General features: G+C 33.6%; 4 protein-coding genes across 4 annotated transcripts in view; 1 reads left to right on the plus strand and 3 right to left on the minus strand.

Annotated features, from left to right (window-relative positions):
- par-6 (partitioning defective protein 6) overlaps positions 1 to 1369 on the minus strand; it is a 67235-nt gene extending 65866 nt beyond the window's left edge. The window contains exon 1 of the mRNA XM_085960906.1: positions 1134 to 1369. Coding sequence (XP_085817032.1) covers positions 1134 to 1193 — 60 coding nt within the window. The 5' untranslated portion in view covers positions 1194 to 1369. The remainder of the gene's footprint in view (positions 1 to 1133) is intronic.
- A 50-nt stretch (positions 1370 to 1419) lies between these two features.
- Positions 1420 to 7694, plus strand: IFT52 (intraflagellar transport 52). The gene is made up of 7 exons (XM_085940091.1): positions 1420 to 1454; positions 2388 to 2605; positions 3459 to 3594; positions 3945 to 4090; positions 4689 to 4837; positions 5367 to 5642; positions 7299 to 7694. The coding sequence occupies exons 1-7, from the start codon at positions 1420 to 1422 to the stop codon at positions 7593 to 7595; spliced, it is 1257 nt and encodes a 418-aa protein (XP_085796217.1). The 3' UTR covers positions 7596 to 7694.
- A 723-nt stretch (positions 7695 to 8417) lies between these two features.
- Positions 8418 to 11223, minus strand: Arl6 (ADP ribosylation factor-like 6). Its single transcript, XM_085940147.1, has 4 exons — positions 11010 to 11223; positions 10021 to 10149; positions 9770 to 9898; positions 8418 to 8873 (listed from the first exon to the last, which is right to left on the minus strand). Exons 1-4 carry the CDS (start codon positions 11185 to 11187, stop codon positions 8743 to 8745), a joined length of 567 nt encoding a protein of 188 aa, XP_085796273.1. The 5' UTR covers positions 11188 to 11223; the 3' UTR covers positions 8418 to 8742.
- A 6780-nt stretch (positions 11224 to 18003) lies between these two features.
- Positions 18004 to 26693, minus strand: Chpf (Chondroitin polymerizing factor). Its single transcript, XM_085960909.1, has 8 exons — positions 25910 to 26693; positions 25402 to 25553; positions 23196 to 23354; positions 21982 to 22218; positions 20374 to 20727; positions 19975 to 20241; positions 19033 to 19195; positions 18004 to 18612 (listed from the first exon to the last, which is right to left on the minus strand). The coding sequence occupies exons 1-8, from the start codon at positions 26565 to 26567 to the stop codon at positions 18239 to 18241; spliced, it is 2364 nt and encodes a 787-aa protein (XP_085817035.1). The 5' UTR covers positions 26568 to 26693; the 3' UTR covers positions 18004 to 18238.
- Between the last annotated feature and the right edge of the window lie 295 nt (positions 26694 to 26988).

Raw genomic sequence — 26988 nt, forward strand, 5'->3', positions numbered from 1 at the left:
AAGGAGGAACTAAGTATGCATATTTATTATTGGCAGAAATACACAAGCGTACATATTGTTTGAATAATACAATTAATAGTATTTCTAATACCATTAACGTGAAGGAAATAAAGTTTGAATTAAAAAATGAGTTTGAATTCAAACTATCAATGAAGGTATTTGAAATAATTAAAGAAATACATTACAAATATTTAGAAATTTGTTGTGTCAGAGAAGGGATTTTATTATGCCTTATGAAAAGTTAGGTTAGGTCACCTGTTACTTTTCCATATCATATTACAAAAGTAGAAATAAATTAAAATACAATCACGACGTATATATGTATACATATTTCATAAAACAGAATAAATATTTTAATAAAAGCGTATTATAATCGTGATAACAATATTCGGTAGTGAGCACCTATCAACTTTCTAATCTGTCAAAAATAACAATACACACAGTCGAAAAGATTTCTCATTGTAATTTTTATGGTAAAAAAATCAATTGCGATGCAAATGTATTAATTACGAGCGAGGTATATCTGTGCTGTGTCCGATTCAACACAATTAACGAACTCAGCGTAGATAACGAATCGTAAAAAGAGAAATCAGTTGTTTTTTTTTCATATACAATTCAAACGGATGATGCCCCGCAAACAGGTCTGATTAAATTTCTCCGGCAAAAAGCGCCTCATGCGAGATAACTATGATTACAGGTGATCAATTCGGCAATTTTAGCTTCGAATTGTGCATACCATAGCGAAAACTGTCAAATTTCGGCAATAAAAATAGCACTCTTTTAACTTGCCGACTACGTTCGCTTTTAAAAAATGAGTAGTACAATAATAGAGCGATTAAATACAGACAATTCATAATTTAGAACTATTTCCAAATGAGAATTTTGTCAACATGTCAAAGTTGGCAATGAAAATTTACTAATTTACATTTTTACGAATGAATTTAATTACGATAAAACAAGGAAGAGGAAATGATATCGCAATCTCTTACATTACAGCTATATTATATACTAAATTGTGTGTGTATTTTAGAAAGGAAGTGACTGAAGCGCGATGATCAGGTGAATAGATAAAATTAATGATGAAACATTCACAAAATAATATTATTCGGGAGTCGTGAGTAGGTATTGTGTACCTTGCTTTTCACCTCGACGCATTGGCTGTCAATCCTCGCAGCAATTTTGGTCTTCGACATTTCGAACACATTTAATTGTAACCAAAAACTACCACTGTCACGGCACTTTATAATTTGAATCACCAAATCATATTTAAAATAACCAACAGAACTTATAAGATAACAAAAACTAATAAAAAAACACTAATCCCTGCGGAAGAACTTCATTCTACAAACAGTCAGAAATGAGTGTGTACGTGTGACGTCACACGTGCACCTGCCTCAACACCAGAGGAATCGTCCAAAAATGAATCATATTGTTCTGTTGTCTCTGTCTCTCTTGTATGTAGGATTTCAAATAATTTGAGCACGTACGTTGGTTTCTCTTTATTAAAATGCAGGTATTTAAATAATCGTCGACATACGTAAAAAATAATTTAATTATGCAAATTTCATCAATGTTACCAGCTATATGATATGAGTAAACCTAATAGTTATAGTTGTTCCATTACTTTCTCGCAAACGAATAAAATATATATTCCGAAGGATATTCTTGTACATAGGTATATATTTTAAATAATCTTGAATGAAATAAATGAAATCAGTTTTGATATTTTTTTGTCAATAACCAAAAAAATTATATTGAATGTAGTTATCAATTTTTAAAAAACCGAGTAATTATACAAAATATTAAGAAGTAATAGTCTTTATATTTTATTGAGGGGGTGACACTTTTAATATTTAGTCAATATATATAATTATCTGAAATATTTTCAGTTAATCCATACTATAGGCTTAAAAATCTATTGTCAATAGCCACACAAAGTAGTTACAAATGTCAGCTGTTGCTTAGCAACAACATATTTCGTAAACAAGCTGATTTCAAATTCATTATTAGGAAATTTTTACTACAAAAAGAATAAAAAAAAACAGCAACGTGATTTCAATGAACTGTTTTAGTATAATAATCGAAGTAATCGAAGCTATATTTAGCTATAATCTAATATCTAATATAAGCTATAATCATGAAAGATCCGAACATTAAAAACACTATAATATTTAACGCATCTAAAAATGAATTATTTAAGCTCAATGAAAATTACAAAATATTTCACAGGAAACTCAAAGGATCATGGAAAATAGCAATGTAAGTAGGTGACTGTAGTCATGTACATTATTTAATTACCTAAACGACATATGCTAACATGCATTTAGGGACATAAAATAAATATGATAAGTTGGAAATATTAATTTAATTACTTCATTTCACCATAGAAATCGTGAGGAAATTACGCAATCCGTGTTAGAAGACGCAAAGGTATTTGTGATTCCAACACCTCAGGATGTTTTTACCGACCCAGAGTTGGCCTGCCTTAAGAAATTTGTGGCGGAAGGTGGGGCGGTTCTGGTCACGCTCACAGACGGAGGCGAGGAGAATAATAACACCAATATAAATTTCTTTCTTGAAGAGCATGGGGTTGTCATCAATAATGGTAAATGGAATATAATTTTTATATTATTTGCTTAATGGACAATCTCATTGACCAATACATAATGTAAAAGTACTACAGTCATAGCTACTAAAAATATGTCCATTTATTGTCTGTCTAAAAATAGTTAAAGCATTTGTCAAACAAACGACTTTCAATGGATTCGTTTTCTTCTTGATCAATTTTAAATGTTTTTAAAATCACATGTTATAAAATTATTCTTTGCTTCATTTACATAATATAACATTTTCAAGTGTACATGTTATAAAGTCTGTTTCACATTACTGTTCTGTCTAAGGAACTAAAAAAAACATATTACGTAGTCATATCAGTCGTTTCTGTCTTTTCACGCTGTATACCTCTGTGATATGTCAATCAGTATCAAGGTCTTCTATAGTCAGGTCCCAGTAACAAATCGCGAGTTCCAGCGGTAGTGCTAGTTATTGCATAATGCAATGTGGTAATCTGTTTGCTGTAAATGAAGATTTTCTATTGCATATTTTGTTCATATTAATTATGGTATTACCATTTTATTTCAATATGAAACAATCATCATTTTTTACAAACAGAGGGGTTAGTGAGGCTACAAAAATATTATGTTATAGAATTCATAAACTATTTCATGAATATTATGGGATGACGGTTTCAAATAAAATGACTATAATATTATTATTCCTAATCAAAACATAGCACATTTTAAAACAAATTAAAAAGGAAGATACAGATACAAAACAATGAAATTAGAAAAAATAAATGCTAATGCGGAAAGTATCATTCCGACTAGCATATGGGGTACTTCTAGTTGAGAAATAGCACTGATACATCTTATAATTAGCTGTATTTATTGTATTTCTAGATTGCGTTGTTAGAGTGAAATACAACAAATATTTTCACCCAAAGCAGTGTCTCGTATCGAATGGAATTGTCAATCGGGGAATTGTGAGAGCCTTAGGAAAATTACCCAACTATAAACCAGATCCAAATGATTACAGGTTGCATAATCAATAATAATTTTTAAATATTTCACAATAATAATTATTACTGGAAATATCATAGCATGAGACTTGCTCCTTGTATTCTCTGGTAGCAGGGGTCTGAAAGGGGTTTTCAAGAGAGATCAACGTTGCTCATCAATATAAGTGTGTTACGGTGATAGCGAATGTTGCTCAGAGTAATGGATGTTTGTTGATGATCATAATATCAGGCCATGTTTTACAAGACCAGGTATTAAATTTTGAGGAATGTGTTAGAGTAGCCATAACTACTGAGATAATATATTTTATCGAATTAATGATTCTATAAGTAGGTATAAGATTCTAATTCTCTCTGGTAAAATTTCCAGTGGCGAGCCTTCTACCCCTAGTTTTGTCTACCCATATGGAGCTACACTGAATGTTAAAAAACCATCAGTTGTGATTTTAGCCAGTGGGGAAACTGCCTATCCCGTTAAAAGACCTTTGGCATCGTTTTTTAAAGGAGAAAATAATGGTCAGTATTAACATGTTTCTATTAATAATTTGTTTTAAATATAAGCTACAAAAATTATGGAAGATTAGTAAAATATTTCACATTATTGTGAGTAATTTAAATTATAGAAATAGTATGTTTAGTGCACCATAATGAATTTGAGCCCATATCCGGAAAACGAGCGTTATCGTGATAACGCTGTTTTTTGGTAAATTGGTTTAAATTACGCGGCATTCACCTATGCATGCACTCACCAAATATTACTTTGATATTCTAATAAGAGGTGGCAGTAGAGATTCCAAGCTGACCACGCATTGCACGCTGTTTATCCGTAACTGAAATGTTTAACTGCCAATATCTCTGAACACCGTTTACAGGATAACGCTCATTTTCCGGATATGGGCTCAATTGTCTATTGTTGGGTATACACGTGCAGTGGACATTCTGATGTATTTTAATACATTTATAAGATAATTTTCTTTGATGGCCTATGTGTTAAATTGATATATCTCTTATTTACCAGTAGTATTGATATAATTAGAAATAAGTAAAGTAACGGAAAACCATAGCTATCACACAATAATTATTATAAGAGTAATGAATTAAATTTGTTTTCTAGGCAAATTGGTTGTATTTGGTTCAGGCCACTTCTTTGATGACCAGTACATAGAGCAAGAGCACAATGACTTCATCAGAGAAGTGGTTTTTGGTTTCCTCACTTCCACTTCAGAGATGCAGCTTCATCCTGTTGATGCAGATGATCCTGATGTACGTATGAAAATACTCAACTTTGTTTTTGTATTAAAAACAATTATTAATGTTTTGTTGATTCATTTATTCAGAAAAAATAGCAGTGATTCACATTGGCCAATATTTTTTTATTTTTACTGTATAATACAGTAAAAATAAAAAATATCCAAAAATTCTCTGCATAACCGAGTAATTCAGAGTTTGTTAAATAATGACTTTTTGTCTACTGAATCCAAACTAATCACAGTTTTTATCATTATTTTTGTGATTGAACAAATATTACGTTATTATGTAGTCATGTTTTTGAAATTTTACTATTGTATTCTAGTAAAATACAAATAAGGAATATGAACAGCGAAATGAATAATGCCCTGTCTCAAAGCTTGGCATAGCCTGATTGATCAACGTGACCAAATTCATGCGGATTTTCTCATGTTATGTATCAGTAATAGATATCTATTTTGTAACAGGATTAAAATATTTGTCTTGTTGGCTTCTACTCCTGTTGTCGTCTGATGCTTTTACTACAAAATTCTGATTTTTATAGATAAATCCTTACCGGACGCTCCCAGACACGATGTTCATGTCGGAAATCCTAAGACCAAGCCTTATTGTGGGAGATTCTGCGGGTGACTTGAGCGAGGTGCGGCAACATGCAAAGCATTTGGACTTCACCAGCATGTTTGATATGCACCTCTTCACTTTCAACTATAACAATGTTCCCGAAGCAATCGAGATGTACAAAATGCTGGGCATCAAACACGAACCCTTGAAGTTAATTACTCCTCAGTTTGAGACACCGCTACCTGCTTTGCAAGTCGCTGTAAGTATCTTTAAATAGGTATTAATATTATATACCTCGGAGTTTGGGCATTCCCATATCAATCAACGTCACTTTGCAGAAATAGGATAAATTAATAATAATGATAAGAAATTTCAAATGGGGTGAATAATGTTTAAAAGTCTGGATTCAGGTTGAAACCAGGACAAAAAAGACCAAGTAGGGTTGTGGAGTTTCGATAATTTGAGAAGCAGAATAATAATGTAACCATAGCGGCCATCCAGTCAAAAATAATAGAAACTTGCAGAAAACTCAACACATAAATTGACAAATTTAATGTAAAAAATAATATACTTGATTAAAAATATTACCAAATCGAATATCTTGAAGGAAACCCGTTTTAGTATATGAAACTGATAACTGTAAAAAAGGTCACTTGGGCCAATGGTGTGCGCCTGTGTCAAAAAAAAAAATGGTTGAGCCTATTTCTTCTAATTCCTATTCCACCTTCCGAAAATTTAAATTTTTTCCGGACACCTAAATTATTCAGTGCTGATTCGATCGCCCACAATAAAACGAATAGGTACACCTATAAGATGACCCGCCGCGCGAATGATAAACTAAACCCAACCCCACCATAAACATAACTAGTGCAAGTGAGTGACCCGGAGTCCAGGAGTGCTCCAGAAGTCCAAGAGTCCCACCCTCAAAAGGTCAATGCCTGAAATCTATCCCTCCGTCCACTCTTGTGTACAAAACTCGATCTCATCCAAATATAGTCCACTTAAATCATCACCATAAAATTGGTCTTTCGAGTCGAAGACAATCTTAATGATGATCTTAAGACGTACTGATAGAACTCATTATTACACCAGTTTGTGATTTCAAATGCTTTTTTGAACGGTATAAGATTGTTTTTGAGCAGCATCTATCTCACTGGTTTCAATAACACTTTTATGAAAACACTAGTATGTACAAGTTCACATGAATGCGAGATCTGAGGGTAGGAAATGTCTCATGTGGCTATGAGGTCATGCGTTTCTTGGGCACTGCAAATTAAGGAAATAAGGTGCTTACGATTAATGTATTAGTAAATCATAAGTAAAAAAAAATATGTGCTTCTATTGGTTTGAAATAGTGAAATAATGTAGTACGAGTAGATAAAATACATAAAATTTAAGAATAAAATAATATGGGGCGGTACTTTGCCAGGTTCCTATTCCAAAATTTGAGAAACTGTGGGGAACAACGGGCTCACCCATCCAACTAATGTGTATTTTTAGGGTGTTGTGACGAATTCTAGGACAAGTGTGCTGCAGGACAGACAAGTTTGAAAATTACTGACTTAGGCTAATGATTAAATTAGCTGCGAATCATCATTGCAAATTATATGTAGCAAGATTAACGGTTTGTGTTTTGAGGTTTATTTGACCGGGCCACATTGACATAAAACTCCTTACACTGGTGTTACAAGCCTCAAATAAGCTATATAAATCTAACATACTCATCGCTTGTTTCATCAGTCATGGCTTGGGATTAAAATTCAATTAAATGCTTGGCATAATATCAAAGGCACAATGGGTTGGGCAAATGGCTAACAAGTATTCCTCGTAAAAGTGAACATGATAATTTACTCTTTTTCTGTAATATTACTGTAATAATATGTAATTGGTATAAGTATAACAAAATATGTTTCAGGTATTTCCACCTTCGTTTCGTGCCCCCCTACCACCGCCATTAGAGCTGTTCGACTTAGACGAAGCATTATGCTCTGAAAGCGCTCGCCTTGCTCAATTGGCTGGCGAATGCGGCGGTCCAACTCGCGCCGGCTCCAATGCATCGTCAACTGACCTGGAATATTTTGTCTCTGAGTGCGGGAGAGCTCTGAGAATGTTTCAGACGGACGGCCAGACACCACAGCATAATGCAAAGCAGATTTTGAATGCTGTAGGTTTGCAGATTGCACAGTTTAAGAAGATTGGGAATAAGGATTAAATTATAGTATTATTTGTTGTAATTTTATTATATTAATATGTAAGTATATGAATCACAAATGATTGTTTTTTCTTGCAATAAAAATATTATTTAGGTTTTGTTTGTATTTAATACTCCTGGATAAAAATGAGTTTTTACAAGAATTGTATTGATAGTTTCCAGTGCATACATCTACTTATAATTAATGAGATTGTGTACAATTAGGAAATAAAATCACCATTTTCTAATAACTACAAATTGAATAAATTACCTACCTAGTTTGTGTTATATTGAATTGTGATAATGAATACCATTTACATATTTTATAGATTAGATTTTCCCAAAATTCGAAAAACTTTAATTTATGTTCCAAAAAATATCTGCAAGGAATATTTTTTAATGGCAATGTAGTACTTCCAATTGACTACAACCTTTATTTGCTTTGTTATTAAGCATTAAATTTTCTGTCTTCAATTTATGGGAAGATTTCAGATAACATCGTGGTTCAAAAATTTCTGAAACCAGTTTGAACACTCCATACCTGTCAGCAGAGACAACGGCGGACAAGCAATGATTGCCAAAATCGATGGGTAACAGTATGACACAAAAAGAAAACATATCAAGAGACCATTATAAATAACGAGTTTGAAGAATAGTGGACATAAAAATTGTAGTATTCATAGCCTTATAGACAATTTCAGGATTGTTTTAATGAGTTAACTCTTGGATTAGTTGTGAGGACGAACGGGTTGTTATGTACTCCTATATTTATTATATTATATATATACGGTAAACTTTATATTAATCTTATCTTACGTAATAAATACAAAAAAATAACAAATAAAGAAACACTATATTTTTATTGATGATAATATATAATAAGATATCCCTAATCTTATTTAATACAGCTGCCTAAAATAATATTATTGTATGACTTATGTTGTATAATATAATTCAATTATTATGAAAAACAGGAAATTGTTATAGATATGTGCATTCCATCAATAAAATTGTTTTTGTGCATGATACATCGCATCATTTAAACTGTACATTGATTGATTACACAGTATATTTAAACATTTTAAGTATAAACATAGCCAATGCTTTGCATGATAGAATTCAGATTGTAATTCCTAATGTATAATTATTATTACACGTCGCTAATAGTTCAATGATGAGTCAGTAAATCTCTAACTTGCAGAGTAAGCCACTCCACACCCTGCTGGAGACCTTCTCCGGTGAGGGCATTCGAAGCACAGATGTGCCAAGGCTTGTCCACTATTCGCTCCAATCCTAATCCTGAAACAGATATTATTATGTTTAGAGATAATTTTCAAGTGGTATTAAAATGAATCTATATTAGACTGATTTTGATTAGTTTAATCGAAACATGAAAATAATTTTTGATGTACTGTCTCTCTAGAATCCAGTCATGAAAACCACCATAATTTTCTAATTAATAAAATGATTAACTATCTATTTATAAGCTAAATTAATATGTATGTTATATTCATTGCAAACAAACCATCTATATATAATTCTAATATAGTATCTATTATAGAAGAAAGTTATTATTGTAGACTCTAACAAAAACTTTTAAAGTAGGTATTAGTTTGTGTTTATTATAAACTTGTTAATGTATTTGTTTGAAAATTTAATGTGTACTTAGCAGTATACAATTATTTACTTTTTATTTCTTGTTATGGAAAATACAATTAATTATGAATTTGGTACAATCTGAGAAGAAGTAAGAAGACTAAGTAGGGAAGGACATGAATTATTGGGTTGCCATTTTGTGGCCTTATTCTTCACGTCATCTTATGGTATGGCAGAAGAAAGTAGTCCAGAAGGGTTTTATATTTATATTTCACTATTGAGAAAGAAGCAGAATGTCAAAATTACAAATAGTACTTATAATAAAAAAATTGAGGGTAGGTATTTGGTGGAAGATGAATTTAAATTCTAATTTTTGCGAGTTTTGCACTAATCTATAAGATTCAGTTTTAATGCTCTGGGTTTCACCTTATCGCGTCTTCAAGTTCTAAAAGTATGTCTATCTACAGATACCTACCATAGATACATAGAGCTGGAAAATGCTGAAAGGCAAAACCTGGGTCTATAAAACAGATTCCTATGGAATAATACAAAACTCTTATCAATTGGAATTTAATGAAACTATGAAATATTTTACACACCTGCTGCAATTTTGACGCTGGATAGTGAATCGGGGCAATCCATTTTGTTGGCAAAGAACAGGATAGGAATCCGTCGGCCAACTATATCGGGATGTTGCAGCAATAGATCCAATTCGTCTTTCACCACAACTGGAAAAGAAAGATAGAAAATAAGAATACAGCTTTACTGAAACTATCTCAAATAACATTTTTTGGTTGATGTTCAAATGGTGGCTCGAACCAAAATCACCCGATATTTATTCATTACTGACCCAACCTAAGTCGATCACTGGAGTCGATCACAAATATAATGGCATGTGCCTCTCGGTAATGGTGCTCCCAAAGGGAACGATGTCTTCCGTGGCCTGACATGTCCCACGCTGTAAACTCCACACCGCCATCTGATAAATAAAATAGATATTTTGGTATCGAAACCATGTTCCACTTTCTTTCACGTGGAGAAGAATACCAAATACAATGGAAAAGACGAGATGAAAATTTAATTATGATTGTTAATATGAACCGACCAATTACGCTGTTTAGTTTGCAAAATTGAGGATTTGAGGATTAAAGCAGTACCTACATATTGTGACATAGTTCAAAATATGTTGGAAGCAGTTTTCATATCACATACCTATTCATTTATGTGTGAAAAAGAAATCAAACATGTCGCACCCTCGCAACTAAACCGCCACAATTCCAAATTTACGTGTTTTGAGTTAATTACTACGTTTCATTGTCTATCGTTCATAGTTCATATCAAGTCATCAAATTCAAGTCAAAACTTCATTCAATATATATATAACATATTTCAAAAACACAGTACAAAAATGCGAAAGGTAAAAACTTCAAAGCTGATTTTCTCTGTTTGACGTTTTTTGGATTGTGGCAGTTTAGTTGTGAGGGTGCGATGTGTGCATTGTATGAAAATTTAAGAGCATTGTATTCCTAACATTGGATTACACTCAATGAACTCTTTCCTGTGTATAAAGTGTTATTATTTTCATAGCAATGTACCTACTTATTTGATTTAAATGTTTGTGTATCTTGTACTGTTCAAATACTAATAGACATAAATAAATTATAATAGTTTTTCTTAGAATTGTAATGTATTATTTGAGAACAAGACCTCATTTACAGGTGAAAACAGTTATAGAATTTAAAATCGCAGATGTAATTTGAACACAATTTACTCAACTTGGTTATTAATACAATTGGATACTTTTAATCTTCAATTAATGATTATTAATGTATTACTCACGTTGAAAATTATCTACGTTGAATCCAACAGTTGGCGTGGTATTCATTTGCCTTCGATCCTCTGGCTTGAACTTCTCTACAAGTGTAGATTTCCCACTATTATTTAAGCCGATGACCAATACCTTGGCTGATCTCCGCTTCAGGCCGAGCCATCCCGTTAGCCGATCAAACAGTCCCATTTTACAGCTGACGGTAGATTTGAAGGTAAAGGAATGATTTTACTAAAAGAAAATACAGGAAAGTTTAATTTGACTCCAGTGTAAATCATCTCAGCAAATTTCAAGAACACTCACTAACTTCATTTCTATGTAAAAAAGGTAAATCAGCATCTCTGCCTCAAGATGGGAGTATCAGTCTGATAACATTTTAAATACCATGAAAAACGACTTTACACATCTTTTCCCGTAGCGGCAGCTTACTGACAGCACGTAACGTGGTGATAATGTATTTGAAGCATAAGAATCAAGAGGACTAACTTCTGTTACACTGTGGAGAACTTATAGGTTGCTATGAATTATTATTACCAACATCTTTTTGCTATAACATATCAATCATTAATTAATAATCAATGAATAGATAGCATCTTAAAGTAGAATTAGGATATTTAACATGTTATACGATTTTTAGTATAACCTTACCTTTCTAGTTTGCTATCAAATCATTTTTTCATTATTACAAGAGTTTGTCAAGCAAGACATAGCCAAACGTTTACTAACATCACCGAACACGAGCACCATTTTGTTTCCAATCTTTGTGATATGATTTAACAATATATAATATTAAACATACATTTTTTCATTCATTTTAATACTAAATGAAACACTCTAAAATATACTGCAGAATGACTTTTGCATATTTGTGTACAAATTGTACGACTGGTTGCCGTGGCAACTTTACAAAAATTTTCATGAAACTTTTCGTGTCATGAAAATAGATTATTTGATCAATTACTATCTATTCATTGAAATTTTGGAGGTCACAAGAAGAATCTAATTTATCACATACCTACCATTAATGATTAATGTAATAAGAACTTAGACACATTCCTGGAAATTTGTTTCTTTTATAATTATGTTGAAAGAAAATAATGCAATTATTGTCTCTTTTTTAACTGATGTCAAAGAGACTAGTGGATTTATGATAGTTTCACAAAGTGAGTCAGGTTTTTGGCTAAATGCTCTTCCATCTCCCAGACTTGGCACTCTTCTGAATGATGATGTCTTACAGTGGCGAAGGGTGGAGGTAGGCTGTTAAGATTCGCTATAAATAGTGCACACTAAACTTTGTTAGTCACATGTATTTGTTTTTATTGAACTAAGACTACAATTTACAGATGGTGTGTTAGTTTTTGAAAATCAATTAAACCCTGCCCAAACGAAACCATAATAGTTTTGGCCTAATTTGGGCGATACGACAAAATTGTGCACACTTTTTCATTCATAGTTATTTGTTTTCGTTGGATTAAAAATACATATTACACTTATTGTTGGTTCATTTTTTTTATTTCATTAAGCCCTGCCTAAACCAAACTATAATAAATAAAAAATATTATTCTATCTATAAAATATTCAAAGTTATGTATGATTTAATTGCATAATTTTAGATATTTTATAGATAGACATGTATTTTTTGACTATTATCTAATATCGCTTGGTTTCTCAGGGTTTAATTTAATTTTAAAAACTAACCAACACTTTCTGTGAATTGTAGTCTTATTTCAATGAAAAAAAATATGTATGTCTGAAAAAGTTTAATGTGCACTATTTATGGCGGATCTTAACAGCCTACCTCCACCCTTCGCCACTGATGTCTTATGCATTTCTGACCTGGTTTGCCTTGTGACATGTACACCAATGTAATTGCGAAAGACAGATTGTCATGAGTTAATATGGGTTGACATGGATTGCGCTACCAGAAGAGTGCCGGGAGACATAATCATCATTCTACCATCACAGAAATGATCTGTCGCTCTTTGGTTTCATAGGTTCCAAGTTTATAAGTTCTTTCAAGGCAGGAGTATATTGGTGTCTGGCGAGAAGACGGCAAGTGTCCTGATGGTATCACAATGATTCCACGGAGGAAAGGGAAATGTATGGTTTTGGGATGCTACTGTGGTGGATACACTCACAGAATCTCACATGATTAAATCAGTTAAATCATTAGGTTCAGCAAGCAGCTCTTATTGCTAAGTCCAACAAAGAGAAAAAAAACTGTCATCAAATTATGTCTCCTGGATTTTGAGGCATTTGGATTGTCTGCTTTGAAGACGGTGGATCAGGTCAGCCGTTGCTTGAATAAAACAGTTGAGTACCGTTCAACTGACTACCTGAGACAGCAAATAAAGAAAGAAATACAAAGGTAATGCAGTGGCTGTTTTGGGTACTCTTTTAAGGTATCCAGGGAACTGGAGGAAATATTTTCTATTCTGGAGTAAACTTAGGAAAGCAATAGTTTTATAATTATTACTTATGTCTCAAAGACAAAAGTGATGAGGAACTGTTTTTCGGACCCTGCGATTATCTGTATTTCTGGCACCCAACTCGAGCAAGTCAGCAGCTACGTCTATCTCGGACAGCAGGTGTCCATAGACGGAAGCATGCACGATGAAATTGCTCGAAGAACAAAGCTGGGATGGAGTGCTTTCGGACGTCTGAATATTATCTTCAAGAGTGACCTACCATTATGTCTTAAGCGTAGGGTGTTCAACCAATGTGTGCTACCCGTGCTCACGTATGGCTGCGAGACGTGGACCCTCAACACGAGAGATGTCCAAAGGCTAAGAGTCACACAGCGAGGCATGGAGAGGTGCATGTTGGGCATCACGCGAAAGGACCGTAAGAGGAACGAATGGGTTAGGAAGCAGACAAGAGTACGCAATGTAATAGACGTTGCCAAACAGCTGAAATGGAGATGGGCGGGGCACACTGCTCGCCGAAAGGACGGCCGCTGGACAAATGCCGTCATCCAGTGGTACCCAAGGGGTACGAAACGGCCACAGGGTCGCCCTAAAAGCCGCTGGATTGACGAACTGGTAAAGTTCGGCGGAAATACGTGGCAGCGAACGACACAGGACCGAGAGAGTTGGAGAAAGCTTGGGGAGGCCTTCATCCAGCAGTGGATTGACCCCGGCTGATGATGATGATGATGACTTTTCTATTCGTGAAAATCGGTAAAGTCAAAATGCACGGTGTAGTTCATTTTTTTTCGGCAGGTTCGCCACTATCGTTCTACTGCGCAGACAGTTATCGCACAGTCCAATTGTCAGATGAAACTTAGAAGCTTCTGAACTTTTTTAATCTATGCATTCAATCTTACAACTTACACGATAATATGTGTTTATACTATACTATATTATGGGGTGATAATACGTACTGTCAGTTTTAAATCCATGAACGTATAAACGGTTACATGTAAATTGTACATGAAACATTTCACCGTGAGCTTTCTATCGGAAAGAGATAACCGTATACTATACGGTCTCTAATTCTATTAGATTCAATTTGAACATTAATTCAATTTTCATAGCTAATTTTGGAAAAATTCATGGATTCAAGAATGAAAACCTAACCTAACCTAACAAATAATCCAGTATATTGGCTATTTCAAAATTTGTTTGCTGCTGGCTTCCTGTAAAGTGTAAACCGTCAAGAACCGTGTTTTATTTAGACATGAATTTTATGTCAGTACTATACGATCCAAAGAGGTTGGACGGTCTTTAATATGCGGCCATATATTTCCGATACATTTCACGGTGAAGTGTGATACGGCGAACTGCATACGTACAAGTTTTCAGACACGCATGTAAACGGGGTATAACTCAATGTTATTTTATTGTAGTCTTTTGATTGTGTTATCTATGATTTTAATAGTGTTAACTATAAATATTACACAGGTCTATAATTTTACAACTCATCAGAATAGTTTTGAAGGATAATTTTATATGTTTGGGATTTATATTGGTTGTGATGAGTTTGGCCGTTTTTAGGGTTTATGAAAATAATAAATAAAAAATTTCATAATTTTAAAAATATATTTTATATTTATTTCCAAAAAACAATTATCACAATTATTACTACAATTTAAAATATCAAAGATTAAAATTAAATCTTTTATAAAACTACATTATTGTTATTTGCTAATTAAAAGGAACAATACAAAGATTATATCTAATTTGGCATTGAAATATAAAAGTACTTATGATTTTAATAATCATCGATTCATTGGAAAAAAACTATAATATCAGTAGGCCTAATATAATATATAAAGTTTTAATTGCCGACACAGAAAATGCCTATTTGAATGAGGCTGACAAATTATAAAAAAAATATTTAATAAAATGTCCCAAAAACTATAAATTTGAAATACCATCACAACATAAATTATAATGAGTCGTTTATTATCAAATACATACAGATATAGTATAATATCTACATTTCAATATTTGTTCAACCGTCTGGCGAAATTAAAAAAAACATACATCGATTTGTAACTGATAAGTACAAAGTTTTGTATTATTTTTTTGTGACACTGTATTAGACTACTATAGAAGATCTTTGACAAAGATGTTTTACAGCATTTCTTTTAAGAGCATTCTTGTATAAAATATGAAAGAGGTGGGAAAATTATTACACTGTGTAAAGTATTTTATAAAAATTGAGTTAAAAGCTTCCAGTCTTTTATATCCATTTTTTTTTAAAATCTGAGTGGCGATTATACTTTGTGTTCTATCATCAATAAGTTTATTGGTTAATTTCTAGCTGTCTTCCATTTTGTAATGAACTGTCAAAACAAGAGCAAACCCAGAGTTACTAAAGCCGCGTTAACACGGTCCAAGTACAATCCAAGTACACTTGGACCGAGTGCCATCCAATCGACAGCTTCATACTAATTATTCCTATCCAAGCTACTCGGACCGCGTCCTACTCATCCAAGTTAGCTAGGATAGGAATAATTAGTATGAAGATGTCTCATACGAGTGCGCTTGAATGGCACTCTGTCCACGTGTACTTCGATCGAACTTGGACTGTGTCAACGCGGCTTAAGTGTATTGAAATATGAGTAGATCTGCTAATAATATGAATATACGTATAGGATTACAAGTCACACTTGCATGAATTTTTAGGATACTTATAACCTTATAACAATAGCATGTTTATAGGCCAATAATCTATTTTTAATCAAGTAAAATCTTTGATTTTTCTACATTATTTTTAATCTACTGAATATTGAAAATTTCATCTGACAACACAGCAAAACACTCTTTACCATAGAATAATTTTTGAATTTTTCTTTACAGGCTACAAGATTTTTGTCATAGATCTTTTATTGTTTAATTTACTTTGAAATTTATCAATAATTGTCCTGGAATAGTGGGTAAAAATTCACTCATAATATACTTGCTTGTCCTGTTTTGGTCAGACATAAATTATGGCTAGTCTGCATGGACGCGCGTGTAATAAAAATAGAAATTTAACTTTAAAAAATGATAAAGGGGACAATGCACACTCAAGTCAGTTCTATGAGATTTTAAAACAGACCCAATTGACATCTACTACATTATAAAATATGTAATGAGAAGTCAATTTGGTTTGAATTTTGACCGATGACAGAAACTAACTTGTGTGTTCATCATTGCCATCAGAGTTCAATAGAATCATCCCCTATTAAGGCCGGTCATCATCAGGATGATCTTTATTAATCATCTATGATTGTATATTTTCATTTCGAATTGAAACTAAACATTGTTCATTTTTATTAAATTTGTTCCCAACATAAATACCACATTATTTTAAAGGCATTGTATTTTTAAATAGGTATATGTATATCTAATAAGGCACATATTGTAATACATTATTAATTAATAATTTTTACATACAAACATTTTAATAATTCATAAAAATAACAGTAAAGAAAATTAATTGCTATAATATACCATACATAATATCAAAATCACAACGTTCATAAAATGTTTTCGAAAAGATGTAGAAGAAATATTTCCTATAAAACAGCCTCCTTTAAGCCGGCTTGGACATCGAAACTAGTCTCGTCTGCAACATCTCGAATAGGTCGATGTGACGTAGTTATTTTACAAAACACACGTTACCAAATGGAGCTCCGCACACTGCTGGAATGCAACATTTTAGTTAAAAAACATCTGGTGTCCCTACCAACAATTTTCACGCGACTTGCCCCACGTGTCGCTCGTCGTCCGTGTTGCAGTTACACATGCGCAAACTGCTACGATCATTTAATGTATGTTTTACAATAAAATAGATTGATCACAATTATTGCACTGTGATAGATGTCGCCAAACTGCTGAAATGGCAGTGGACTGGGGGTCCGATCAGCAATTTGATTATCGCTGGACAAACACTATCATAAGATGCCAAACGGCTACAGAGTTGGTCTTATAACCTCAATATCAAAGTTCGGGGGGAATACATATCAACGAAAAATTGATGGTAGGGGAATGGGTTATGAGAGGCAAAAATCCAACGAGAGATCGATCCTGGCTGATAATCAATATTACGATACAATGCATAGACAAACAATCACAGAATCGTTAAGCTATTTATAAAATAAAATTGAAATTATAAATCTCACATTAGATAATAGAGAGCCATTATAATACACATAAAATATTGTTGTTCAAGAAGCAACACTGTTAATGAGATGTTACTGTAGTCAGTCATTGAAGTCATTTGATTCTAAAGGCCAAATGCATAACCAAACTTAAGCGGTTACTTACACGATCAGTGACTTAGTGGAAATGAGAAAAAAAGTGGCGAATTTATTATTATTCTTAGTAGACCATCTTAGTTAAGGCTAACTTAACGTCGACATCTCTGCATTTGGCCATCAATCTGCAAGTCTGTGTGTTTATTATCATCATGTCATATTGTGTGTTTAAACATAGCGAATGTGTCATGGGAGCCAATGTGATATTTTTGCCAACCTTTCAATTGGACATTTCGTTGTTTATTTTTCATTTTATTAATTGAGAAAGCACTTACTTGGTAGAATTCCATTTTACAGTACATACCACAATAGTATTAAATTTTTTTATTCGTCAATGGATATTTTGCTTGTAACATCATTAATTATTTTATGTCAAATTCGCAGTGTTCACATGCTATAAGACATTGATTGACGAACATAATTATTGTATAATATCAAAGATAAAATGCACAATTTAATCCCTGAAAATTATGATGAAAAAATTTAATATAATCACAGGCCAGTATCAAAAATTAATTTAGCCAATTGACTACGACTGCCAATTGTAACAGACGCAAAATCATCCTTAGCCAAAGTATCAAGGCATTTCTCGGTCAAAATTGCTTTCCCGAAAGTGATGGAATTATCCAGATTCTCCGGAGTACTTTCGGTGGTGTTTCTGTAGTTGTAATCAGGTGGACAGAAAAGAGTCTCGTCATAGTCGTAGACCAGGCCGGGCTCGACTCCGCGGAAGGCGTGCAGATCTGGCGAGTGGACCACAAACATTTCGAAGATGGACGAGATGTTGTCTTCCGATTTGGCGAGCAGGGTTTCGATGTCGCGGTCGCTTCTCACGATCGGATATGCATCCTGGATCAACTTGCGAACTACAAATCAAATTTGTACATGTTTAGTGTGAGGCTTAGCTATGGAACTACCATGAACTTTTAATCAACAACACTGTCTAACAATTAAGCTAGCCTTTTGAACTCGGCACCGACGCTCTAAACACGTAGTGACGTCCTCGTCGTCATGCGATACTACATCTCTAAGATCAGTACTGTCGCCTTCGGATTTCGGAATACCTCAGAAACATACCGATTATAAAAAATATTGCTGCCTGGTGAGACTCAAACCTGCATCCATCGGATTTAATAGGACACATAGTTTATGTCCCTGTTAGAGTCATGTCTAGCTCCAATATTTTTTCGAATGTTTCTGACGTATTCCGAATGATGTATTAGTGACATTCATATTAAGTTGAGATAATATGTAATAATATAATGCGGTTATTAATAAATTCTTACCAGTAACATAGTCCCGGCTGTAGAAAGAAGTGACGGAAAAGTCCCAGGGGGCAAATCGGCCTGCGCCTTTGCTGGGTGTGGGTCCAGCTCCCAAGCCCGGCCTGTATCGCTGGAATCCCATCGCGCTGAACACCTGGTAGCCTTGGATTGTGTTCATTCTCACCTGTCAAATATGGATGAAGAGTTTTACAGATTTAAAACCACAAGGAAATGTTTAGCAAATAAAAATTATTGCCGAGTTAAAATTTTAAGCTAAATAGTTTTAAGCAAAGTTTTGTTGATTCTATAATTTTTGAGTTAAACATATGCATTTTGTTCTGAAAAAGGAGAATTGAGATCTGTTTTTTCGTAATTAAAATATCTATTAAGTATTAACTCTTTCTATGCCGCTAATTAGTTAATTGGTCTAATTATGGCCGCGTAAACGCGTTTTCGACAGTTAAACTGTAAGGAATTAAAATGATTAAAAGAAAAAAGTGTCACTTTATTTTAATCTGATTGATTTGTATCTTTGATGTCATACTATTGTTATCATGCTAACCATATTGATAAATAAATAAAGAAGATACCAATGTTGTTAATTATCACTGACTACACATCAAATAATATAAACATATAAAAGGAAAATCCTAAGAAGAATTTTCAGAGCCATGGAAGAAAATGGTCACTGAGATTCTATCGCCTGTTTGAGTAGCCAAGAAAATCCAGCCCACAAAAATTCACAAAAAAAAAAAAAACATGAAGGGAAGAATAAAAAATGGAAGATATGATAGGGAGGATCCTATATCCACTCAGGATGTAGAGCCAATAACGATGATAACATTAGAACATAATGAAATATTTGCGATAAGCATTAGTCGATGCCTAGATTCACAAATAAAATGTCTAATATTTTATCCCTTTTTTCACGACATAATACGGCATGAAAATGAAATTAATTACCCTATTCAAGAAATCCGGTTTAAATTCCATATGAGGCCTGCCCATGAGGATGAGACTGTCTACGGGAACTTTCCTCAGAGCGAGGTCTGAGATGGCAATTTTTAGCAAACCCGGCATCAGCGAGGAAGGCGGCAGACGAATGGACACCCATCCGATTTTCAAACCGTCAGCTTTGTATTTCTCCGACAGATCCAGACTCATAGTTTTTATTGTGTTGTACACATCTTTATCTCCTTTACTGGGAGCTTCTGCAGAGTATATTAAGACCTGAAACAAAATAGGAAGGATTACCATTATATTACTATATATTGTATACGTATCTTGATATTAGGATCTATTTACGGTAAGAATTTGGCAAGGCTGACAGGCAATAATGAAAATGCCCAATGGGTCACTCACTAGTAATAAGTATGTCTTATCCTTCCTGTCCATGCAATTGGCTTCGTATCTTCGAACAAACTCTTCTCCGGCCGCAGCTTCATGTTGCCACACGTTCACCAACATCACAACTCTGGTATTCTCCGTAACGTATGGCACGGCCAGAACCGCTGCGCGCCCTAGAGGTTTGAATACCTCCATCCTCTTCAAGATTAGCGGTTTCTCTTGAGGGGACAGTGAGCTGGTGAAGTGGAGGTCAAACACGTACGCCATGCCGCGTGATGGGTCGAACCGCCGATACCCATTCAGCATCGAGTGGTATTTGAGATTAGGGTCGTCGTTTTGTACTTTCTGCACAATCGCTTGGATGACATACTGCAATAATTAATGCAATAGGGGAATCAAGTATACAACTGACAGATATAACAATGAAGGTTCTTTTTCATTTTACGGTACAATGCATTTGTACAATATAGGAATAAATACTGTAACCTTACGGCTTCGGGGACCTTCCAATGGACGGCAGAGGGTCAGGATGTTGGATCTCGTTTTAAGATTGGGTGAGTTGAAAACACAAAATCACCACGTGGTAAATTATAAAAACAACAAAATTTACATTATCAAAATTCCTGCACTGGGTAAAAGAGAATTTACATTTTGTGGTCGAAAAAAAGGTAGGTATTCTCATAAAAAAATGAATTTCTTCGGACTGGTGTCTGATCAATAAGACCATTTATTGCATAAAAGACACTGCCATTATCTTGGTTTATTTTTATCAAAACGGGCTATCGATATTGGTGAAACTTTTTATGCAGGCAGTGTCCAACAGAATTTTGAGTTCAAAAATCAAATGGGATGTGTTTTAGTCAAGTTAAATCACAATTATTATAATAATAAGTTGGTTTACAAACCATAGCACTATTTTAGTGGTGACATCTATAAATATATTAAGTGGGTTTGTCAAGTAGGTATTAAAGTTTAATTTTTATGATATTTCACACAAATTCTACAATGTGTTTGCAGTTGGTAGCATATTATCCATGTTGCCATGTATCTCATTTGAATTGGCATGATGTTGTGATTTTTATATTTCACAGCATTTTTAAAATGAAATCAAAGCTGTTTTTAATACCTCAGAAAAGACGGCCTTGATTTCCTTATACAAAACATCAAAATAATTCTTAAATGTGAAAAACTATGAATGCTTAAAACCAATGTAAAATTATCTAAAAGCTTTACCTATATAATATATTAATGTGCCGAAGGTGGCCCTCATAGTCCAATGCTTAAGGCACTAGCTTTGCATCCGGGTACGATTCCCAGTGAGGTCGCAATCGATGTATGTGATTTTCTGAAAGCCTGGATGTTTATGTGATTATTTCACTTCTACTACATACTACACTACTTATTATATACTACATTTGGCCTCGTGGCGTGTTGTAGTGTTTAAAAAAGTATGCATGTAAAGATAATATACTCATCTGAATATTAATAGTGTGTTACAGACATAGTAGTTTTAGATCATTTAGCTTGACAATATAAATATTTGGTGAAACTAACAAAAATATTCTGAATGTCTTTAATGTGTAGTTTATTCAAACCCTATCTTGAAATATTCCATCAACTTACATCAATATCCTTCTTGTCAGCATCTTTATGATGAAGTACGTTGGTCCAATCATCAGGCATGAGGGTGGAATCGCCGAGTAGTGCTTCAAAGCGCGGCTGGTGAAAGCGATCAGGGGGCGGCGGTGCCGGGAGAGTTTGATCTTCTCGAGTACCCGCCGGCCACTCGCTGTACCCTGATCTCTTGGTGGCTGTGGATCGAAGTGAAGATATTTCTCTATGGGCTGCTTGAATATGTAACTGAAAAAAATAAGCTAAGTACTATAATTAAAGGAATAATACAAACACATGCGAATGACATTTATCAATGAAAACCTCTCCTGCCGTTATAACCACTGGTGGAATACTTATTGCTGCAACCCATCATACGCACAATTGGGTATCGTATGGGTGCGACCATAATTATTAGGAACCTTAGTGTCCGTACGTGTTGTCTGCGCGATACTGTAGCAATTTAAAAAGAAAACTTTTTATAATATCACAATGGACAGGCCAATAAAATACTCGCAACTATACAATACTATTATATCAATATAGTGCTGTAATTGTTATGGCAGAGTGTAAATTTTAGATGCTTTGACAGTAACGAAATGAAAAGTGTATAATAGACGGCAATATTCATCATTGACAACTGAATTCATCAATGTTTATTCTTTCATTCTTGCTGCTACACAATTAATTGTCTTTCCCCTCTAAAAGATCTCCCCATACTATATCAATAATAACTATGGCACAATATCTAACCAAACTATACGACTCTCCAAATTTAAAACATAGCATGAGACATTTTTTCAAGAATGTGTTTTATTGTATTTTTAAATAACAATCTCTTAATGCACATGATAATAATTATTAGTAAAATCCATAAAACAGTGCAAACGGGAAATTAAAAATACTATATAATGCATATTAATTGTATTATTTTATGATAATTATAGCAATGGGATTCATAAAAATATGTTTTTTGGCTTCCCTTTCTGGGTTTTGAATTTCGACAGCCGTGTACTTTCAAAATACTTCATAGGTTAGAAATAATGACGTTAAACCCTTTTTACTCTTTTACCATAATAGATTTTAGTTATACTTTTAATATGGTTGGGAGTCAATAGTCTACAATCAACAAGACACTTTATCGTTGGACATTAGTAATATCAAAAAGTAATCGATGATGCAAAAATCGATCGGATATATGATATAACATACTTAATCATACATACCCTTGAGTAGTACATCTGCAGGCTGTAGAAATCGGCATAGTTTTTGATTGGATACACAGACACCGCATTGTCGAATGAATCATCCTTATCAATTGCCGCCTTGAGGTCCGTGTTCAGATTCCACCCAGATGGTAACTTATAACTGCTCAGCAATTGACCCTATAATAAACAAGATCAATTCAATGCCGTTTGCATTTGTGGATTAAGTCACCTTTTCATGAAACTGAGATAATTATTTAGGTTACATGTAAATTGTATGTAATTGGAGACCGTATATTATACCGTCGGTCCCTATTAAAAAAGTCGGATCTGAAATTTTGTCATTTTCGGATTATTACGTAAAAGTTATTTAAACACTTTAAACATTTATACCACAATCACAGTTTTTTTTGTTTGTTTGAAAAATTTCGAGATACTCAAGTTAAAAATGACGGATCTACCGAGAGTGTCCGAATAACAATGTCGGTTCTTACCAACCGACATTGATGGCTGGGCGTGGGTGAGCAAGATGCGTCAGATCTGACAGTTGCTGCTATGTTCACCGGACAGACGGATGTTTTTATAAACATTTAGAAAAGTTTCTATAACCCGTATTTTTATTCATTATGGCAAGCAATAGGTCACAAAGGATATTTGATGAAACATCTTTGATTGCTCGTACTGAAAAATAGCATTTTGCAGATCCGACTTTTTTAATAGGGACCGACTATACGGTCTCCAATTTTATTAGATTCAACATAAACATTAATTCAACTTTCATAGCCGATTTTGGCAAAATTCATGAATTCAAGAATAAAAACCTAACCTAACTTAACCAACCTAAACCTAACAAATAATCCAGTATAACGACTATTTTCAAAAATTGTTTGCCGCTGGATTCCTGTAAACTGACAAGAACTGTTTTATTTAGGCATGAATTTTATCTCAGTAGGTACTATACGACCCAAAGAGGTTGGACGGTCTTTAATAATACCACCATATATTTCCAATACAACATTTCACGGTAAAGTGTGATATGGCGAACAGCATACGTACAATTTTCTGGACACGAATTATTTATGAGTGTAGGATTGAGGATATTATTCAAGTGCATAGGTAACCAACCGAATTGAGTAAAAATAAATTCAAAGTTAATAATATTCAATTATACATTTTACATAACTGTTTTCAACATTCAGTCAACGAGGCCTGGTTCTAAAATGACACGTTATTCAATTTTTCAACAAATTGTTCACACGATTTAAGAAAGTAATGTTATTTATTGAACATAAGTACATAATTCGAAAACACCTCGGAAAAAACCTTGAAAAATATATTGAGCCGGGCTGGAGTCAATTTCTTATCCATTGAATTCAAGTCAATGTGCATTACCAATTTAGCCACCTGCACCCTACCTAATTACGATGAAATTAACCAAAAGTCATGCAACTGAAGCACTTCTCAAATTTCACTAAGATTGGCAATCTGCTATTGTGGTTTGAATCAACGTACCAATAATAGGTTAATAATTAGATAATTTAATAAATTATTTTTTATATTAAACGAATAATTCACAAGAAAAGAATTTTTCTAATAGGTATGTTTTTGAGGTGTTTCCAAATTATGTAGATACATTATTCGTATGACAAGAAAAAAGGTTGATATTTCATATTTGTGTTTGTAGGGGTAAGAGTCCGGCTTAAACATTCAAATTAGATGTGCTGATAAAAAAATAATTACAAAATTTTATAAGCGAGAGTACATGAACTGTAATCCAATGGTAAGAATAAAATGCTTATAAATTTTCATACAAAGCAGTTATATTTGTTGAATCGGTACTGTTCGGTTATCAGGAATACAGCGGAAAACACATTTTGAAAATAGCCGATAAACTGGATTTGTTAGGTTAACCTAACCAAACCTAACCTAACCTAAACTAACCCAAACTAACAAATAATCCAGTATATCGGGTATTTTCAAAATGTGTTTTCCGCTGTATTCCTGATAACCGAACAGTACCGTTGAATCTATTCTCATGCATGGATGGATATCTGATGATGTAGGAACTGCACCCTAACTCATTTGCTTTATTTCCCAGCCCCGAGCCAATTGCTTTAAAGTTTTATTTCTTCAATATGTATGCTATCGGTACAAAAGCTCATGTTGGTAAAACAAAGCAGGAGAGACACTCTTTCAAACAATTTCAGAAAAGCCCATCAATATTTACCTGTAATGATTGTGTACAGCGGAGTTCAGAGCTGTGCGTAACACACCGTCCAATATTCTCAAAATATTCTTTCGAATACGAATTCCTGACGCACCAGTCTAAATTTTCCTTTACTTTCTTTATAACAGAATTGCTAAGCAACATTCCAGCATCTGTAATTAGAAAAAAAGATGTTTCATGTTTGGTCTGTAAGTTACAATGTTATAACGTTTATAACATCTTTTAATTAATGACCCATGATCAAGGACTTCGGCGTCGTGACCAACCTCACAACTTTGCTACAAGAACTATCTACCGCTGTAGGTCTGATATGCCGTGGTAAGTGGTTTTGGATCAAGGCAAATGGAAAAACCTTTGCTAGCACAAGTAGAATAAATATCGCAAACTATAACTTGAGGCACTATTGTTGCGATGTGAGTATTGTTGGTGTACTATGATTTATTAGTTGATCCAAACCACTGCACCTAAAGTTATAGTTGTCGGTACCAATATATCAGTTATTTCTCACCTAAACTGCAATAATGGCTGTCATCTTCAGCCGTTGTCCCGAGATAAACGTCTTCGCTGACACTTATTCCGCTGACTATCTCTAATAATTTCCTTCCATTCACGAACCCAGCATCAGAGATGAAATAGAAATAATCATAGTCTTCCAAATAGTTATCTGAGATGTACTTTATCACATGGAATGGCTTCAAGATCTCCCTCGTATCGGTAAACCCAACGATATTCGTCAAATTCAAATTGTTTTTAACAATGTTCGCGGTGATAAAAAACTTTATTTTATTTGCCAAATGGGCTAGCGTCTTATTAATGGCGATCGCTTGATAGTTGATATTTTGTTCTGATGTAAATACGGCCACAAATAGTTTCTGCCGCATACCCAATTCAGTACTGTAGTACCTTGGCCTTAGAATACTTTTGACGGCCTTTTTAGCCTGCAGCGGTTTGTTTTGGAGATTTATTTTGGGCTCGTACTCGTCTGTTGTAGTTGGAAGTTTTTCTTCGGTATTGGCTGTCGGAAATACGCGAACATTGCTGTTTTCGCATGGCAAATCTCCATCGAATGTAATAAAATTCAAGGTAAAAACTAGGCCGAAACATAACCCTAACAGAAAATACGAATTGGTCTTTGCTTGGGAGTATAAATACCGAAACAGCAACATTTTGAATAATTACTTTATGACTTTGTCTAAGTTATACAGATGAAGGACACACATTTATTAAAATTTATTGAAAACTGCATTCATAAACAAATTAGAAATGTCAACACGACAATGTGTTGCTTCTATAAAAAAAACCTTGCGGTTCAGAAAGTTGCCACATTTGTGAAGTTAAGATTTTATTAAAAACTTTATTTATTGGAAGACAATCTGCGTAATATTATTCTACACAAATTACTCTAAAATAATCATATTAGGTAGTTATTTATATAATAATGGTTTATAAAGGTTTACAAAATAATATTTAAATATATTATAGACATCAGAATTTATGGAAAGATGGAAATGGAAAAACGTCCAACGCTATTCTTTTATAGATCACTGCTCGTAGATTCCGATATGTTCAAAAGTTTTCTCAAAACAG

This window comes from Rhyacophila brunnea, unplaced genomic scaffold, assembly GCF_057557595.1.
Source record: "Rhyacophila brunnea isolate RB1 unplaced genomic scaffold, BYU_Rbru_1.0 scaffold_12, whole genome shotgun sequence".
NCBI classification, from domain to species: domain Eukaryota; kingdom Metazoa; phylum Arthropoda; class Insecta; order Trichoptera; family Rhyacophilidae; genus Rhyacophila; species Rhyacophila brunnea.

What these genes read in the sequence shown, in the direction of transcription:
- IFT52 (XM_085940091.1), top strand. Translation starts at nt 1,420, where the DNA reads ATGAATCATATTGTTCTGTTGTCTCTGTCTCTCTT. An exon ending in TGGGGTTGTCATCAATAATG is followed by an intron (nt 2,606 to 3,458) that starts GTAAATGGAATA and finishes TTGTATTTCTAG; the next exon opens with ATTGCGTTGTTAGAGTGAAA. An exon ending in TTTTAAAGGAGAAAATAATG is followed by an intron (nt 4,091 to 4,688) that starts GTCAGTATTAAC and finishes TTTGTTTTCTAG; the next exon opens with GCAAATTGGTTGTATTTGGT.
- Chpf (XM_085960909.1), bottom strand. Translation starts at nt 26,567, where the DNA reads ATGTTGCTGTTTCGGTATTTATACTCCCAAGCAAAGACCAATTCGTAT. An exon ending in AACCGGATTTCTTGAATAGG is followed by an intron (nt 19,196 to 19,974) that starts GTAATTAATTTC and finishes CATATTTGACAG; the next exon opens with GTGAGAATGAACACAATCCA. An exon ending in CAGCCGGGACTATGTTACTG is followed by an intron (nt 18,613 to 19,032) that starts GTAAGAATTTAT and finishes TTTGATTTGTAG; the next exon opens with TTCGCAAGTTGATCCAGGAT.
- Arl6 (XM_085940147.1), bottom strand. Translation starts at nt 11,187, where the DNA reads ATGGGACTGTTTGATCGGCTAACGGGATGGCTCGGCCTGAAGCGGAGA. An exon ending in CAACGTAGATAATTTTCAAC is followed by an intron (nt 10,150 to 11,009) that starts GTGAGTAATACA and finishes TTTATTTATCAG; the next exon opens with ATGGCGGTGTGGAGTTTACA. An exon ending in CAGCGTCAAAATTGCAGCAG is followed by an intron (nt 8,874 to 9,769) that starts GTGTGTAAAATA and finishes TATCTGTTTCAG; the next exon opens with GATTAGGATTGGAGCGAATA.